Source organism: Vespa crabro, chromosome 5, assembly GCF_910589235.1.
Source record: "Vespa crabro chromosome 5, iyVesCrab1.2, whole genome shotgun sequence".
Lineage (NCBI taxonomy): Eukaryota > Metazoa > Arthropoda > Insecta > Hymenoptera > Vespidae > Vespa > Vespa crabro.
Window position 1 is genome coordinate 3293144 of NC_060959.1, and position 16021 is coordinate 3309164.

Here is a 16021-nt window from a genome sequence, read left to right on the forward strand (position 1 = left end):
GAGTTCTCAATTGAATTATGATTTATCTACTTGACTTTTAAATCGAATTATAATCGTTAGTGATTAATGTTGACCGAAGAATTAATAATAATTATTTATTTTTACAGAATCGCTTTTTTTAATATCAATTTAAATATTTTTAGACATTTACAACGATATTATATTCGTCTTTCTCTCTTGTTTTTGAATTTCCGTCTACCAACCTTGACTACTTCTCAGTAGTAATGAATTTAAATGGGGAAAAAGGAAGAATAGTAAGAGAAAGATATAAAGAGGAAGAGAGAAAGAGAGAGAAAGAGAGAGAGAGAGAGAGAGTGGAAGGGAAAGAAAAAGAGTAAAAGAGAAACCCTTCCACTAATTGTTCAGAGAAATTCCGTGTCTTCGTGCAGGGTTAAGAACTAGCGGTAAGTGGACTCTGCGTTATACGACAAAGAATATAATTATAAAAATTTGTCGATGCACTTGATGATGCATCGTAAACGATAATTGCCAATTTATTAAAATTCCGAAAGGCAAATAATTTATTTGAAATTCTGTAAGATAATATCGGATAATATAATGTTTCTGTACTTAGGATTTGCCAATTAATATCGTATTTATTCGTAATTATTTCAAGAAAAGATATCTTTTCAGATCAGTGAGATTTAAGATATACCTATATATAAAAAGATCTTGAAATTTGATCTTTGTCGCTCGATAAAACTTACTCGGAGCGTTCGTGCGATCACGTACTTTTTCATGCACGAGGAAGCGAGATTGCTAATGCCCTTTAGGAAAGGCTTTTCTAAACGGTTAATTTACCGCGGCAGTGGAACTCTTTTTCGTCCGCTCATTTCCCTTCTTCCAGCACCCTTTAACCTCTTATCCGCTACTACCCGATCTCGAGGACCGACGAGTATTTTGCATTCTTCTTTGATAACGGTAGGCTCTCTTCAATACTCTTTTTTTTCGCTTTCTCTCTCTCTCTCTCTCTCTCTCTCTCTTTTTCTCTTTCTCTTTTCCTTCCATCCTTTCTTTCTTCTTTCTTGCTCTCAGCCCTCGAGACTACAAAGGGAAGGAAATAGAAAGAGGCGATCTCGTTTTTTCCTGTTTGCTTTCTATTTTCTTCTCTTTCTCTTTTTCGATTTTCCCAGGTTCTTTCAAAGATATCTTTGAAAGTTTTACCGATAATTATCGATTCGTTAAAGAATTGAAGATACTTTGGACTTGAGGATTAGATTGATAAGATTAAATCACTTACATACCTATACCTAATGTATATATACGTGTATAGTAGTTATAGAAGATGTTGATTAAAATTTGCAATGCCTTGATCTTTTATGTTTGAGATATTTATTAATATATTAAATTAAATTTATTAAATTAATTTATATGATAGAAATTATTTTTATTGCTATAAAATATTATTCTGTCTTTAGCAATTTTTTTTTATATATTTATACGAATCAAAATGATAGATATAATCAAGTACATTGCAACACAAAACAAATGCATGCATGCATTAATTCCTAATCGATGAATACATTTTCCACGTAACACAAACAGGCTTCCTAACACTACCACGATTTGCTTACCTTAATTAATGCTTCATGGTTTTCAGCACGCGCGAATGCACAATCGGATAGTCGAAGTTCAACGAATTCGCAGACGTGTAGTAAGTGCATTGAGGCATCCAACAGCGAGAGGATGCGATACGGAACATAGGCACCAGGGTGTCTCGTGCAAGACCCGTATTTCATTCGAAGCTTCATTAACATTACACTAGAGTCGAAGTAAGTCGAACCAAGCCGTGACTACTAAGACACTACGTCGTAGTATAGGACAAGGAAATGCAGTTGTGGATGCGTTCTTCTTGAAGAAGATGCCCGATTCATCAAGGATGCAGATAAGGAAGTTTGCATATCTACTACTAAACGTTACCTTCAGGTTTTGTAGCTAACAAATGTGTTACTAATAAAATTGTACTAGTGTGACAAATAGTATTGGAACAAAAAGTATAGCTTAAAGGATATATTTTTAAACAAAAGGATATCTAACGTAAGCTCTATAAAAAAGAAAGAAAAAAAAGAATTGAAGAAATCAAGTATCGATCAAGGATATCTTTCTTAGGACAATTTAGTTGGATAATGTTTTTAAAATGATTTGGAACACGTTAAAAACTAATTCATTCGACTGTTAAAAAAGTTAAAAATTAATAATCCGATTAAATTGAATTTCTCTTTGAAGTAATCATATCAATCATCATCCATATAAAAGGAAAAGAATTGCTAAGTTGAGAGATATGATTAGATATGAATAAGCAAAAAGAAAGTGTGTTATTTGAGAGACGATTGATTCATTTGCTCGCAAAATGGGTTGTTGAACGCTTATCGTTCTACCGCAGCATCCGGCATCAAGATTCGAGGTCAACGACATTAAAGACGAAGTTCTTTCAAACGATTTCGAAACTGTTCGTGTTTGTTTACTTTCAATCATTTTACGTGATGCCTTTTAAGTATCACGATTTGTTCGTTGTATATATCGTGCGAGCTTCGAAATATTATTTCAACCCCTTTTGAATTACTTTGAACGGAGTTTCCGTGGCACCCTTCGAAACGGCTGTTATTAGATCAGACCCCAAAGCGGCGTACACCCCAACGTGTATCTGTTTCTAATAGTGTTTACTTCGGGCATCGCTCGCAGCTTCTCCTATTTCCTTCCTTTCCTTTCGTCCGGTATGAATTTTCACAAGCACAAATATTTTTAGACCGGGCATGCGTGGGCGTTTAACATCTTGTCAGCTTGTTATAACACATAAGAATGTTTATCAATTATATATCCAATTTTATAGTGAAATCCGTGATTACCTTGATTCATAATTTTTATCCATTAATTAAGAATGTTTATCGATAATATTATACAATTTTTTTCGTGGTTACTTTTATTTACAATTTTTATCCATCAATTAGCTTAGAGATATCGTATCTACGTTGATCATTTCGATTTCGAAAAATCTTCGTGAAAGTTATTTTTTTTATTGCGAAACTATCGTGTAATTAATTGTTACGATTTTCGTTATGATTCTCTTTACGATTCTCGCATCAGTTTCTTTTTCTTTCTTTTTCGGTTTACTCGAAGATAAAGTTAGTAGCTCTTAATTTTTTCCTAATCGTTATATCAATTTTTACGTTGAGACATAAATGGTTGGGAAGGAGGTAAGGAAAAAAGTTCGATCACGACTAAAAATGTTTTTCTCCGATGGAATATACCCGAATATTATTCATCTGCTTTCCTTCATTATTCTCCCTTTCAGGATTTCCTCCGACGTAAAATGAGCTTCGCGGAGAAAATTCATTTCGTAAGGAAATACGCTTCTATCCGTTGGTGAGATAGCAAAAGAAGGAAGAAAAAGAAGAAAAAGAAATAACGAGAAAAAGAAAGATTCCGAGTGAGCACGTAGATAAAGTTGGCATGACTGCGATATGCATTTTTATGCTTATTGTCGTGAGTATTAAGTTCCATGTTTTATAGGGGAAGGAAAAAAAGAAGAAAATAAAAATAAAAAAAATTAAACGATTATAATTTGAATTCAAACATTTTTTTTCATTCAACATTTTCAGATAAACATTTTAGTTTCAAAATTTTTTTATAGAACGTCGACAATTTATTGTTAATTTTAATAACACACTAAGTTTAGTTGAAATCATTAATTAGCCTTATTAGTTTTTCTAATATATTTTTAATTAAAATCGATGACTTATCAAACAGTTACGTTCCCGATCGAATCGAACGATTAATCGACACCGATCAACTCGACTATTAATTGACGCTACATTGTGCGATCTCGGAAGGATTTGATCGATAGTATCGAGGAACGCCGAGCTGCGGAAGCAAATGGAAAAAGCTTGAGAGCTTGGTGAATAAGAGACGCCAGCGCTCCTTAAGGATTCCACGGGATTCTCCAGAGAATTCCAGGATCTCGGTCGAACGGCCATTACTTCGAGAATAGGAAGTAATTGTGTGGTAATGAGGGTCAGAGTCGTGGGAGAGAACCTCGGGCTAGGACTCGCGGAAAATCGGTAACCTTTGAACTCTCTCTCTTTCTCTCGTCTTGTTACTATCTCTCTCTCTCTTTCTCTCGTCTTGTTACTATCTCTCTCTCTCTTTCTCTCTCTTTTTCATTCTCACTCTGATGATCGCTCTCTGTCTTCTTTTCTTTCTCTTTCTTTCTCTCTCTCTCTTTCTTTCTCTCTCTCTTTTTTTCACTTTTTATCATCCCAGCGACCATAATTGTAGTAGCATTGACGCGATCGTCTTCGATTGATATCGATCAAAAGTATCGCGATCGATTCTAAAAACCGTCACAACAAATTGAATTGATCATCGCATGGTCTCATTTCTTTTTCCTCGATCGTTTACTGTGCTACAGATACGATGCTCTTCGATCTTATTTTTGAACGATGTGAAAACAACTATTATCATTCCTACTTGCTCGAATCTCTCAACGTCATTTTTTAGCGATGATAATTAGTGATAAAACTTTTTAATCTTCCCTAGAGACCATTGATTGAAATCAATGTTAGACATTAATGTGATGAAAGTGACACGCGTCGATTTATGTGACAGGAAAGTGACATCTGTCACTAATCACTAGGTATGCTTTAATGAAGTTTATCGTTTTGACACAATTGATGACTATTTAACGAAGAAATAACATTTGTGAGTGATCATTATCGTTTTTAATTAACAAGAGATAATGTATGTTCAATCGGGCAATTAAATTAATTGCGAACGTAACGGTTTACTTTTGAAAATGAATACTCAATCAATCTGTGTGATCAACTTCGGTCGTAGAAATTCATTGAATGTATATACGTAAATTTAACGACACAATATTGAAAAGAGAGTTAGAAAGTAGTCCGATTATGAGTGAAACAATATGAATTATTAAACCTATACTGTTCCCACGAGAGGGAAAAAATATATACCAGGTCAATGTTAAAGAGGGTAGAGATCGTGTTTGTCCGTGTCGATTAGATTCACCCTCTAACCTTGACATCGTAGATCATTCGCGACTAGCTAAGGGATAATAATATTAAAAAGAGCTCTTTTCTAGTAACGTACATTCCGTTCAAATGAATGGGATATATTACGTTGTCTAGGGTCGGTTTTTCTACGAACGAATATAAACCAGACTATCCTTTTTCATGATCAAGCAAGACCGTATCGAAACATTAATAACAGGAAAGGTAAATAATGTTGCTCTCGACGGTTAGTCATTGCCATTAACACGAGAGAAGAATTTGGAATGTTCATGGCCATGGTTTACCGTAGAAAATCCATCAAGTAGAATAACGAAATCAAAATTGAGATTGTTTTGAAACAAAATGAAAATCTTTTTTCTTTCTCTTCTTTTTTCTTTTTTTTCCTATTTCAATATCCAGCCATTTTGAAAGAGAACGTATATTATTTTCTTCTTCGTTTTTCATAAATTAATCCGCATGCAATCACTTTTTTACGATGATTTCCAATATTTTAAAATTTTTACGATAATCGCCCTAGGACAAAATTTATTTATTCATTTTTCTCTGTCAATCACAACGAAGGCAATCTTTCTTTTTTTTTCTTTTCACCAAGTTTCAAGACAGATCTCTATCACATTTCGTGATACCTTCAGCAAGCCCCAGGCAATTTTCGTCGATTCGAACGGATGTCGAACGCAGAAAGAATAAAATTAAAAAAAAAAATCAATCGAGGGTGAGAAGGAAAGAGCGTGCGTTACGCGTGCTGTCCACTCTCAGCCGCCTTTCAAAAGCAAAAAAGAAAGAATGAAAAAGAAAAAAAAGAAAAAAGACGAGAAGAGTAGAATGGCACGGGCTATGTAGAGAAACGTGATGTCGTCCGGAATTGCAGAAAAACACAATCGAGTGCGTACGAGTGTGTCGAGAAGGATGCACGGATGTCGAGAACACCGACAAAAAAGGGCTCCTCATATTCATATCTCTACTGGAAGTGACATTGAGAGGAATTCGAGTCGGTATCACCGACCGAAAAGCCCAGCCATTAAAATATATCTAATAACATGTTCACGAATACGCGTTTGTCTTTCGAAACTGGTATCTTGTTGTTTGTATTTTACGCTATACGAGAGTATAATTAAAATTTTTAATAGGATATAGGGGACCTCTCAAAGCCGGTTATATAAAAAAGGAAAGTATATAGGGTTGATAGACATGACGAATAATTTAAATGTATGTACGTATAAGGGAAGCTTTGTTAGCTCGTATACTAATTGAGGATTCGAATGAAGCGATTTTGCAATTTTAAATTATTTTACCAAATTTTTAATTTGGGTATACATAATTCTTTTTGGGTCATAGACAAATATATAAAATCATATTTTAAGCCCATTACTTAATTATCAGTTATATACACAATACTTATCTGTTATAATTGAATTATTTAATGCATTAAAATTAAATATAAATACTATTGATCGCATTAAAATTAAATATAGATACTATTGGTTGCATTAAAATTAAATATAGATACTATTAGTCATATTTTAAATCGTTCGATCGTTTCAAAAAATAATATTTTGAAATTGATAATCTGTTTATTTTTAAGTATCTATGTCACAAGAAAGAAGATGGTAATCGGACCACACCCGGGAACGTTTCACCGCATCTCAAACTCGTTGAGGTCGAAATCGATTCGCCATTCCTAAAGCGTCCGACACCTTCACCAAGAGATATCCTTGCTTCGACGTTCTCTGGCAAGTTTATTTACCCAATGCGAGCCATCCATTATTTCCACGCTCGATGTCTGAAACAGAACGGGTATCTCTGCTTTTTTCTCCTTCGATCTTCCTTCAAGGATCCTCCCATTCTGTCTTTCCTTTTGTCTTTGCTTCGCTCTCTTTCGTCGGCCCAATCTTCTTCGAACTAGCAAAATCTCTTTCTTAAAGTAGAAAGAAAAGCAAGTGAATAAAAACGGAGTTGGAGAGAATTTCTTCAACGTTTTCTCTGTACACAAAAGGAAATTGGTAGATTTAAATAAATCATTCAAATTGAAAGTACATTCAATAGTCGAGCTAGTAGTAAACTGTTTAAGATAATTACAGATGAGGAGTGGGGAAATTGCATTGAAGCATGCACATAGTATGCTGTTTTTCAATAATAAATAATTTCACTTGTTAAAAAATTAAGACATCGTCCCTTTCCTATTATACTAATTGTAACTTTTGTAAAATTTTAGAATTTAATTGCAGTTTTAGAAAAAACATTGATATCTCAGAGGTAGAAGAGAAGATGATGAAGAAGGCAGAAAAAAGAAGGAAGAAAGCGCGAGTGAAACCTGCCGATCATACGAAAAAGGACAAAGGCCCTTGGCAGCTGGCTGAGATTGCCCAAGTGGTCGTTTTAAAAGCTGCCCGTTATTTCTTGCGCTTACACTCGAAGGGTCGAGCGGTATATCGAAGAACTGGTCGGCAGATGGCACGCGCTAAGGTCCACGATGAAACCCTCCGAATCTGTCCCTCGTGGGGCCAGAGAGGCCCATCGGATTCTTGTTTCTTCATTGGGGGGTCTACATTCTATATTTTTCTCTTCTATCTTCTTTCACACTCAATGACTTTCGGATAGATTGACTCATGTCTCTTTCTGTTCAGATAAGTTAAATAATTTATTATTTGCACAATAGACATGGTTTTTGTTTTGGAAAAATTTTAAAAAGAAAATAAAGAAAAACAGTTTTCTCATTTACAGATATACGTATACCTACTTTCTCAGGTAAACGTCTAAACCATTAAGTCATTGACTGTGAAAGTGGATCTCTATAAATTTCAAACGTAATTATAGAGATCCAACAATGTAATACTTACGACCTATTGATCGCAACACGCGAACTGTCCAATTATCCTTACCTAATTAATAAGCATGTATTTTCTTTTTCTTTCCTCTTTCTTTTTTTTTTCTTTTTAGTTCAATAGCGCCATTCATGCATTTGTGATCATTCATTAATACCCACGCGTTCGACAGGATATAATTTTCGTACAAACGCTCGATAAGAGAAAGGGAGAATCAGCGAGAGTCGTAATCATCCACTTTGGTGTCCGGTAAATCATCATTGACGATTGCCACTCCGGCTAGATTTAACTCGACGATATCATCAAAATAGACTTCCGGTCTGATGTATTCTAGACGATACCCTAACTTCCGGTAGTGCTTGCTCGCCGATCTCCAGGGAGATGTCTGCTTCTTTTCCGCGAGTAACGTAGTGCCTGAGTTACTTCGATAATTCGACCGAAAGATAAGGATCGTCCTATCCATCATAAATCAGTATTTTGTGTGCGTGCATGCGTGCGTTCGTTCGTGTTGAGCGTGAGCAAACGAGCGAACGAAGTTCAGCCAGCAGCTTCAGGCATGTTTTCTTGTCCTAATTCCCGCTTTTCGAAGGATGGGAAAGGGAGCCCGTGGCCACGAAACGGCAAACTGAACGAGCTACGAATACGAAATTAACAGGAACCTCGAGATTAACAGCTGTTACCGAACGTGAGAATTCTTTATTTATTTCTTTTTTTCTTTCTTTCTTTCTTTATACTCATCGATTCGCTCATTAGGGTCTCGTAAAAACGCAGTAACTTGCAACATCGATCGTGGTCAAATTCTTTTCTTTTTCTCCTTTTCTTGCTTTCTTTTTTTTAATTCTTTTTCTTTATTTAATCAGTCAAATATCAATTAATTTGTATTACTTCAACCGGCGATACTTTCTTTTCGGTATGCACGTTTACGCAATATTTTGAAACATTTTTACTGATAAACTTTTGATAATTATCTTATACAAATTTGTTGCGTTTTTTCTCGGCACGTTAAAATTTGTAAGATTTTTTTTTTCTTTGGATTTGATTAAAAGATGTATAATATTCTTCGATTTAAAAGAATATAATATTCTTCGTTAAGTGAATGATTCGAATTATTCGAGATATGTACATTTGTTATTTAAATTAGATACTCTTTCTGCTAGCTCGTTTAATTTTCATTTTTGTGAAAACTGCAGCCCTCGTCATGTTTAATTATGATTTTTATGAAATTCTCTTGCATTCTTAAGACGAACTCGCAACATGGGAATGTAAACAAGGCAAACATTTTCGTCCACTCTCATCTAAAACGTTCCTGTGTGACATCTCGAGAGGCGGATAAAAAAAATAGAAAATCAAGGAGCTAGATCGAGCAGTTACGTGTTAAGTTATATTGCGGTAATTGGAGAAAAAAAGAGAAAGAAATATAAAATGAGAAAGAGAAAGAGAAAGAGAGGGAGAGAGAGAGAGAGAGAGAAAGAGAGAGAGAGAGAGAGAGAGAGAGAAAATAAGTGAGTGAATGTATTCGCTCGCCCGTATAATTGGATGCACTGTGCCGGTAATCCGTTTGAAACGTGTACCGCGAAGAAAAAACTCAGTTGATTGTGGCGGTGACTCGTGCTGTTATTCTTCTGGTCAGTTAATTTCGTAGTTTCTTCTGTGATCCCGTAAAAATAAAAGAAAGAATTTATATCTCCTCGAAAGATATAACCTTGACGAATCTGTAAATCGTGCAGTGGTACGTATTTGCAAAATGCAAAGAATCGTCTGAGAATTTTCTCGAATTTGAATATTCGTCATAATCAACTGCAATTTTTATGGAAATTTTCGAAGTTTCCGTTCAATTGAAATTCTGACGAAACATTCAGTTCTTCGATCATACTGAATAATATTTTCTAAGGAAAGTTAAAACACCGTCATTTTTCAATTTTAATTGTTATTCGCATTTTCAAACTTTATGACAAATAACTAATATTATTAGGTCGTTTTATCGTGGTATTTTCTTCGTGAAAAAAAAAGAAAAGAAAAGAAAGAAAAACAAGAAAAAAAATCGTAATTCTTTTTCTGCCAAGAGAAATCCAACGTTCAAGAGGTCCACTACTCTCGTGTCGTTTCAACGAGCAGGTGCGCCATGCATCAGGAAAGGCCAGTCTTCTTTCTTGTTGATCTTGATTCTGCCCTTTGGACCGCCACCGATCCCACCTGCCGATCACGTGGCTTCCACGAAACATTCGGCTAAGAACTCGCGTGATTTACTTTTCGATTGAACGTTGTGCATTTTGTTGCACAAGTTGCAAAGTGAATTAATTTTGTATGACGGCGAAATTCGAGCATCCATTTAAGGTCACGTTAACAAGAGTCAAAGGCTACTTTGAATAATTTTTTATAGATACGTATATATCGCGAGAATTTTTCTCCTTTTCTCATAATATTTATTTATATTCGAACGAATGATACGCTATGATAAATGTACAATATTCGTCAATTCAATCAATTTCAAATTAATATTTTTATTAAATAAAACTCGTAATCATCATATTTTATTTCTAGAAATTTTCAAAAACTTCTAGAAGTGTCTTATATTAAATTAAATAAAAGTTAGAGATTAAAAAAATGTCCTAGGTAGTAAGAGTATTGCTATTTCAAAGACACGATAGGAAAAGATAAATATTTTTATTTGTTTACAATCGTTTCTGTTAGTTGTAGTAATAGTAGTCTAACATTATCACGAATAAAGATCTATAGCTCTATCGTTCTTTGCAAACATACGCCCGGATGCATAGGACGCAGCTGCTCATTGACAATAAAACTTTTACTTATAGGATAGTAATCATAGCAGTCTCATATGATTCTAGTCGCGCATCTTGTAAAATTTGCGTCTGATCGATAATCGAGTAGGTAGACGAAGGGTTACCATTAGACAGGCAGCACATTGCAAAAGATTACGTTCATTCTCGAGAGAAAGAACAGGTGTATTCTACCTTCTCGATAAATATCTCGAAATATGAATCAAAGGTGTTTTTCATATATAAGCGTATACATATTTACGTATATACATATACACGTAATATACGCGCGCGTGTGAGTATGTGTGTGTGTGTGTGTAAATATGTATGTATGTATGTATACATTTATTTATATTCAAGTCGATAGATGTATTTCGATGATCGTCCCTTTAAAATTCATGCGTAACTTCCGTTTTATATGGAAAGCGTATCAAGGGAAAGGAAAGAATCAAGTTGAGTTACGTGTTACGTTGACGGAATGAAAAAGATTAATGAAATTCGGAAAGTCCATTAAGGGTAATTTATCTTTTTTGAGAAAGTTTACTTCATGCTTATTACGTCAATAACGACATAGTACACTATACGTTATGAAGCATCGCACGTTAATTTTATTTATTATTTATTTTATTTTGAATTATCTTATTAAAGTTTTGTTGTTCTTTGTTTTATAGTATAAAATCATTATCTATCATCTATCATCTATTATTCATTATTTTATATAGTACCGCTTAATTAATAATGCTTTTTTTTAAATAACACATTAATCACATGTTCATACTCAATTCTATCATAATTTTCTATCGATTATTATCATAATTTTTCTAATGATGATAGATTCGCTAATGTTCGAAGAAAAAATCAATATAGCACGTTATTAGCTATCTCTTTTTAGATTGAAAAATCTGAGAAGCCAAAGGATACCGTCTCGATCATTTCACGCACTATACGATCACGTTGCAACGATTTGTAATTGAATATGATAGATCGTTCGATGGACACTAAAAAATCGTAGGACTCAAACCTTCTTGGCAAGATGTCCGATTGACGACCACCTCTCGATAGTCAGTTTGCCGACTGGTGACAATTTGATGACAATCAAACATGCAAGAGATGAGTTGTTTCTTGAATGACTGATCTCGTCTTAATTGCTGGCAATTAACAAGTTTTCCTTTCAAATTCCATTTAAATCATCTACTGTACATTCTTAATTCTTTACTACCTGTTGCGTGCCCTATAAGAAAAAGCTTTGCTGCTATTTTTGTTCGTTTTTTTCTTTTTTTTCTTTCATAATTTTCTTTCATGAAGGACTTTGCGAGTATATTTTTTTTAAAGTTAAAACATTGTATTTTGCTTCTCCTTTTTTTTCTTTTTTAATTTTTTTATTTAATCAAGAAAATGTTAATCTTCTAAGTTCTTTGTTCGATAAATTTACATTCTTATTCTAATTATCAATTTCTTCGTGATAATTTGTCTTAATTCATTAATGTTAAATTATTCTGAATATAATTATATCGTCAATTTAAAAATCAGTGAACAATTTTAAAATTAAAATCTATTGTAAATGGTAATGTTAAAGTTACGGTTTAAAGAAAATCGGAAAAATCGGTGAATACCACCGTAATGGTAGTAATATGGGCTCTTGGATACAGCACATAATTCTTGTTCCCGATTTTCTAGAGCCCTCCCGGGCCGGGAGAAAGAGGGAGAACGAAAGAAAAAGAAAGAGAGAGAGAGAGAGAGAGAAAGAGATAGAGAGAGAAAGAGAGAGAGAGAGAGAAGTAATAACCGGTGTGGAGTGGTCCGTGTGCTCATGAAAACGACTGAGGGTGAAAAAGGAAAAGAGTGAACGAGAAAGAAAGAAAGAGAGGGAGATAAAAAAACTGTAGAAACAAACGAACCGCAGGGTAGCAGCGTACCTAGCTCGTCGTGATGTTTCTACACTTCTGTAGCAAACTCCGTCGCGTGGTCGTCGTATACATCTGAGAAAAGAAAGAAAAAAGAAAAAGAAAAAAGAAATAAAAAGGGAAATGAGACTCCGAATGATTACTGACCCACATCCTAGTCTTCACGACAAAGCGTTTCCTCTGTTCCGTTTTTCTTCCAACAGCTTGCTATTTGGATAGACAGCATAGGACGAAGAGGAACGTTAAAAATCTCGACTCCCTGGGGAATCCAGCTAGGCTTTCTCACGACGTTTTCGTTGTCGACGGCATACGATGATAAACAATGCTTCCATACCGCTTCGAGGGAAGTCTCGTTATGATTCCAAATCGTGGAGAAAAGTATTTCGATGCTTGGACGTAGTAGTTCGTTCAAAAGTTTGCCAACAAACGATATCTCTCTTTCTCTATCGTGCATTGTTTCAGTCGGGTTGTTTGAATCGATCATACACGACAGTGAATGGAATAAATATTTTTATTGTTCGTCTCATTAAAAAAATGTTTTTTCTTTTTTTCTAATCTTTTTTGTTTGTTTATTCTTTTTTTATTTTTTTTTTTTTTTATTTTTTTTTACAAAATTATACTCTCATCCTATCGTGATAACGACTAAACAAATAACGCAACAATTTCATAGTACAGATTAGAAAAGACAAATATGAATATTCATATGCGAATCTTTATAAATCACTATGTGTAGTCCATTTAAGGAGCATAATATCATTGAGGTTCTAATTCGTAGACTCATATTGTTCGACATGTAAATGCATCTGAGAACAATAGAGAATTTCTAGTGAAATGAAATTTCATTCAATTATGATCTCTTCATAAATGCAGTACTTCAGCTGGAAATTCTGAAGTGCATAATTGTAGAAGAACATATAATACGTTTTTTAAAATTGGATGAATAATTTTTAAATGAGTAAATTAAAGGCATGAATAATAACTTAATATTATCTATTTGTTTTTTTCTGTCTAGCTCGTCTCGAACGCTTATTTTTTTATTTATATAAACGTTCTGTCGTTGTGACAAAATCAGTCTCATTTCGTACTTGCTTCAACCACGTGATTGTATTCTTCTTTTATATGTATATATATATATATATATATATATATATAAATATATATATATATATATATATATTATATATATTTTATATATATATATGTACACATATATATAAAGAAAAGACTATGTCAAAAATCATCATCGTCCGTATATTCGTACTCTTCAACGATTCTTGTAATTTCCGCATCATGTTCTTTTATTTCTTCGTCAGACAAATGTGAATCTCCTTCGATAAATTTTGCGAATCTGTAACATAATATATGTATTTATATGTTGCATTTACAAGAACAAATAATTCGTTATCATTTATAAGTTTTATAAACAATTATAAAATATATTAAACCTTATGGGATCTTTTAATTTTAAAACTGTTTTCCATGGATTACATTCAGGGCTAGAACAGTATTGTTGTAAATCTTTTAAAGCCTTTTTAGTCTCTTGTATACCCTCTTTACGGTATTCATTATCTGTTAATAATTTTCTCCTTTCAGGAAACATTTTTTTCCTAATATAAAATAAATATAAGAATATATTCTTAATTATTTATTGATAAATGATTGAAAAATAACTGATAATTTGTAACAAATCTTTATTAAAATAATACAAAATAATAATAAAATATAGTGCAATATGATTATATGATTATATATTTTTAATATATTATTCGTATTAAGAATAAATATGGAAGAAGTTAAAAACAATTGGTATGCTTCAAAGGTAAAAACAAATGCGAATGAAAATTTTAAAGGCAGTCAACGCTGATATTTTGGATATTTTCTGGAAGCCTTGTTTCTATGACTATAAAATTTTATTATTTAAAAATAGTTAATAAATCTAATTAATAAAATTTAAAACATTAAATGTATTTATATAATAAGCTTACCAGTATTGTTTTCCTTTGTATATGGTAGTAATTGGAAAATTATACAAAAGAACGAGTACTACGCAGTTTAAAAATGTTGCTTCGTAGAAATAACTGCTATAATAAATTAATAGTAAACCTAAACCCTACACATAAAAGTGATATAAGATACGAAATATTAACTAACATAAAACTTTTTAATTTAGTAGTCTTTTATATGAGTACTGAACCTGTAAGAACCATTGTATAATCTGTTTTGTTCTCTTATTAGTAACTGGACCAAAACGGTAACAAATAAGAAAACTGATTAGTGAAGTTATTAGAATATACCACATAACATATTCTATGTACTGTGATACTATCAATTGTGCGTTTTCCCATAATATTTGACCAAGGTAAAAAGACATTGACCAACCAGTAGCAACCATTAAGTACATAAATTTTCCCTGATAAATAAAATTAATATTAATATAAAATGTACTTAGAAAATATTTTTTTATACTTACACGTGGAAATAATTTACTAGTAAAATATATTAAAACTAAAAGAGAAGCTGTAACTCCAAGACTAATGCCACATAAATAGTAGAATAAAGGATTATGACTCAGTTTTCTAGCTGACCAAAATAATATAACTCCTACCACAGCCATTAGTACTTCCCCAATATCTACACCTAATAGAGACAACCCAAATGATGAATAAATATCTTTTAACACACTTATATTATATACTTATAAATTTCTAACTTACGTGCTTGAGTCATACTAATAGTATATCGTAATCCATCATATTCATAAATATAAACACCAATACAAGTAGTTTCAAATGGATTAATTCTAAGTAATTTGTGTTTTTTTGTACCAAAAAAGTTAAACTTCCAGAATCGCTGATTATTTTCATGTTTTTCAAAAACTTCTTGAGGCGTTTTGCCATCATATAAATCATATGTGTCCAGGTTAATATCTAAATTCATCTGTAATGCATTACTTCTTATAATTTTATTATGTAATATTGAAAGATTTGTTTCATAACTTATAAATTTGGTTTTACCGTTATTGTTTTCCACATGTTTATTACATATTTTGACTTTGCTCTATGACAGAATACTTGCAATCCTGGTTTATCATTTACAATGACTTTTCCCGGTTCTATGTAGTGAACTAGACAAATAAATAAATTGTAATATTAGAAAATTATTATCAGTACGCATTGTAATTAGGATTATTAATTTATTTTATATTAAGATATATATATATAAAAGTAAAAAAATTATAAATAACAATATATTCTATTACTTTCTTAAATAACATTAATTATCAAAAGTATAATATGATATAGGTTATATAAAACTCACTTGCATCTGTAGGAACAGCACATCTTGCAGAGAAATTCTGCAAATTTATCAGAAAAAAAATGATTTTTAATATACTGATTATTGTTTTCATTTTTATATATGTTCTTATATATATATATATATATATACAAATCGATCGGTTATTTTTTAATAAAATATAAACCGCTCTCTTAAAA

The 16021-nt window shown here is 32.5% G+C and overlaps 1 protein-coding gene and 1 long non-coding RNA gene across 4 annotated transcripts; one reads left to right on the top strand and one right to left on the bottom strand.

Annotated features, from left to right (window-relative positions):
- The first annotated feature begins 8216 nt into the window (after positions 1–8216).
- On the top strand, positions 8217–13082 carry LOC124424238. Of its 2 annotated transcripts, XR_006942271.1 has the most exons (3): positions 8217–8531; positions 9088–9575; positions 9910–13082. It is a non-coding gene; the product is annotated as an uncharacterized LOC124424238 (long non-coding RNA). The 2 variants fall into 2 exon arrangements; XR_006942270.1 differs by having other exon boundaries at positions 8217–9575.
- LOC124424235 (nuclear envelope integral membrane protein 1) lies at positions 12480–15983 on the bottom strand. 2 transcript variants are annotated; one of them, XM_046963010.1, is made up of 9 exons: positions 15846–15983; positions 15542–15651; positions 15242–15464; positions 14998–15164; positions 14722–14937; positions 14513–14637; positions 13973–14134; positions 12675–13875; positions 12480–12602 (listed from the first exon to the last, which is right to left on the bottom strand). In XM_046963010.1, exons 1-8 carry the CDS (start codon positions 15934–15936, stop codon positions 13758–13760), a joined length of 1212 nt encoding a protein of 403 aa, XP_046818966.1. In that variant the 5' UTR covers positions 15937–15983; the 3' UTR covers positions 12480–12602; positions 12675–13757. The 2 variants fall into 2 exon arrangements, with proteins under 2 accessions (XP_046818966.1, XP_046818967.1); XM_046963011.1 differs by lacking the exons at positions 12480–12602; positions 12675–13875; positions 13973–14134 and adding an exon at positions 14205–14427.
- Between the last annotated feature and the right edge of the window lie 38 nt (positions 15984–16021).

Excerpts from the sequence above, each read along its gene's own strand:
- LOC124424235 (XM_046963010.1), bottom strand. The coding sequence starts at position 15,936 with ATGAAAACAATAATCAGTATATTAAAAATCATTTTTTTTCTGATAAAT. Across the intron at positions 15,165-15,241 it reads TATTAGTATGACTCAAGCAC|GTGTAGATATTGGGGAAGTA; the intron begins GTAAGTTAGAAA and ends TGTCTCTATTAG. Across the intron at positions 14,938-14,997 it reads CTAGTAAATTATTTCCACGT|GGAAAATTTATGTACTTAAT; the intron begins GTAAGTATAAAA and ends TTTATTTATCAG.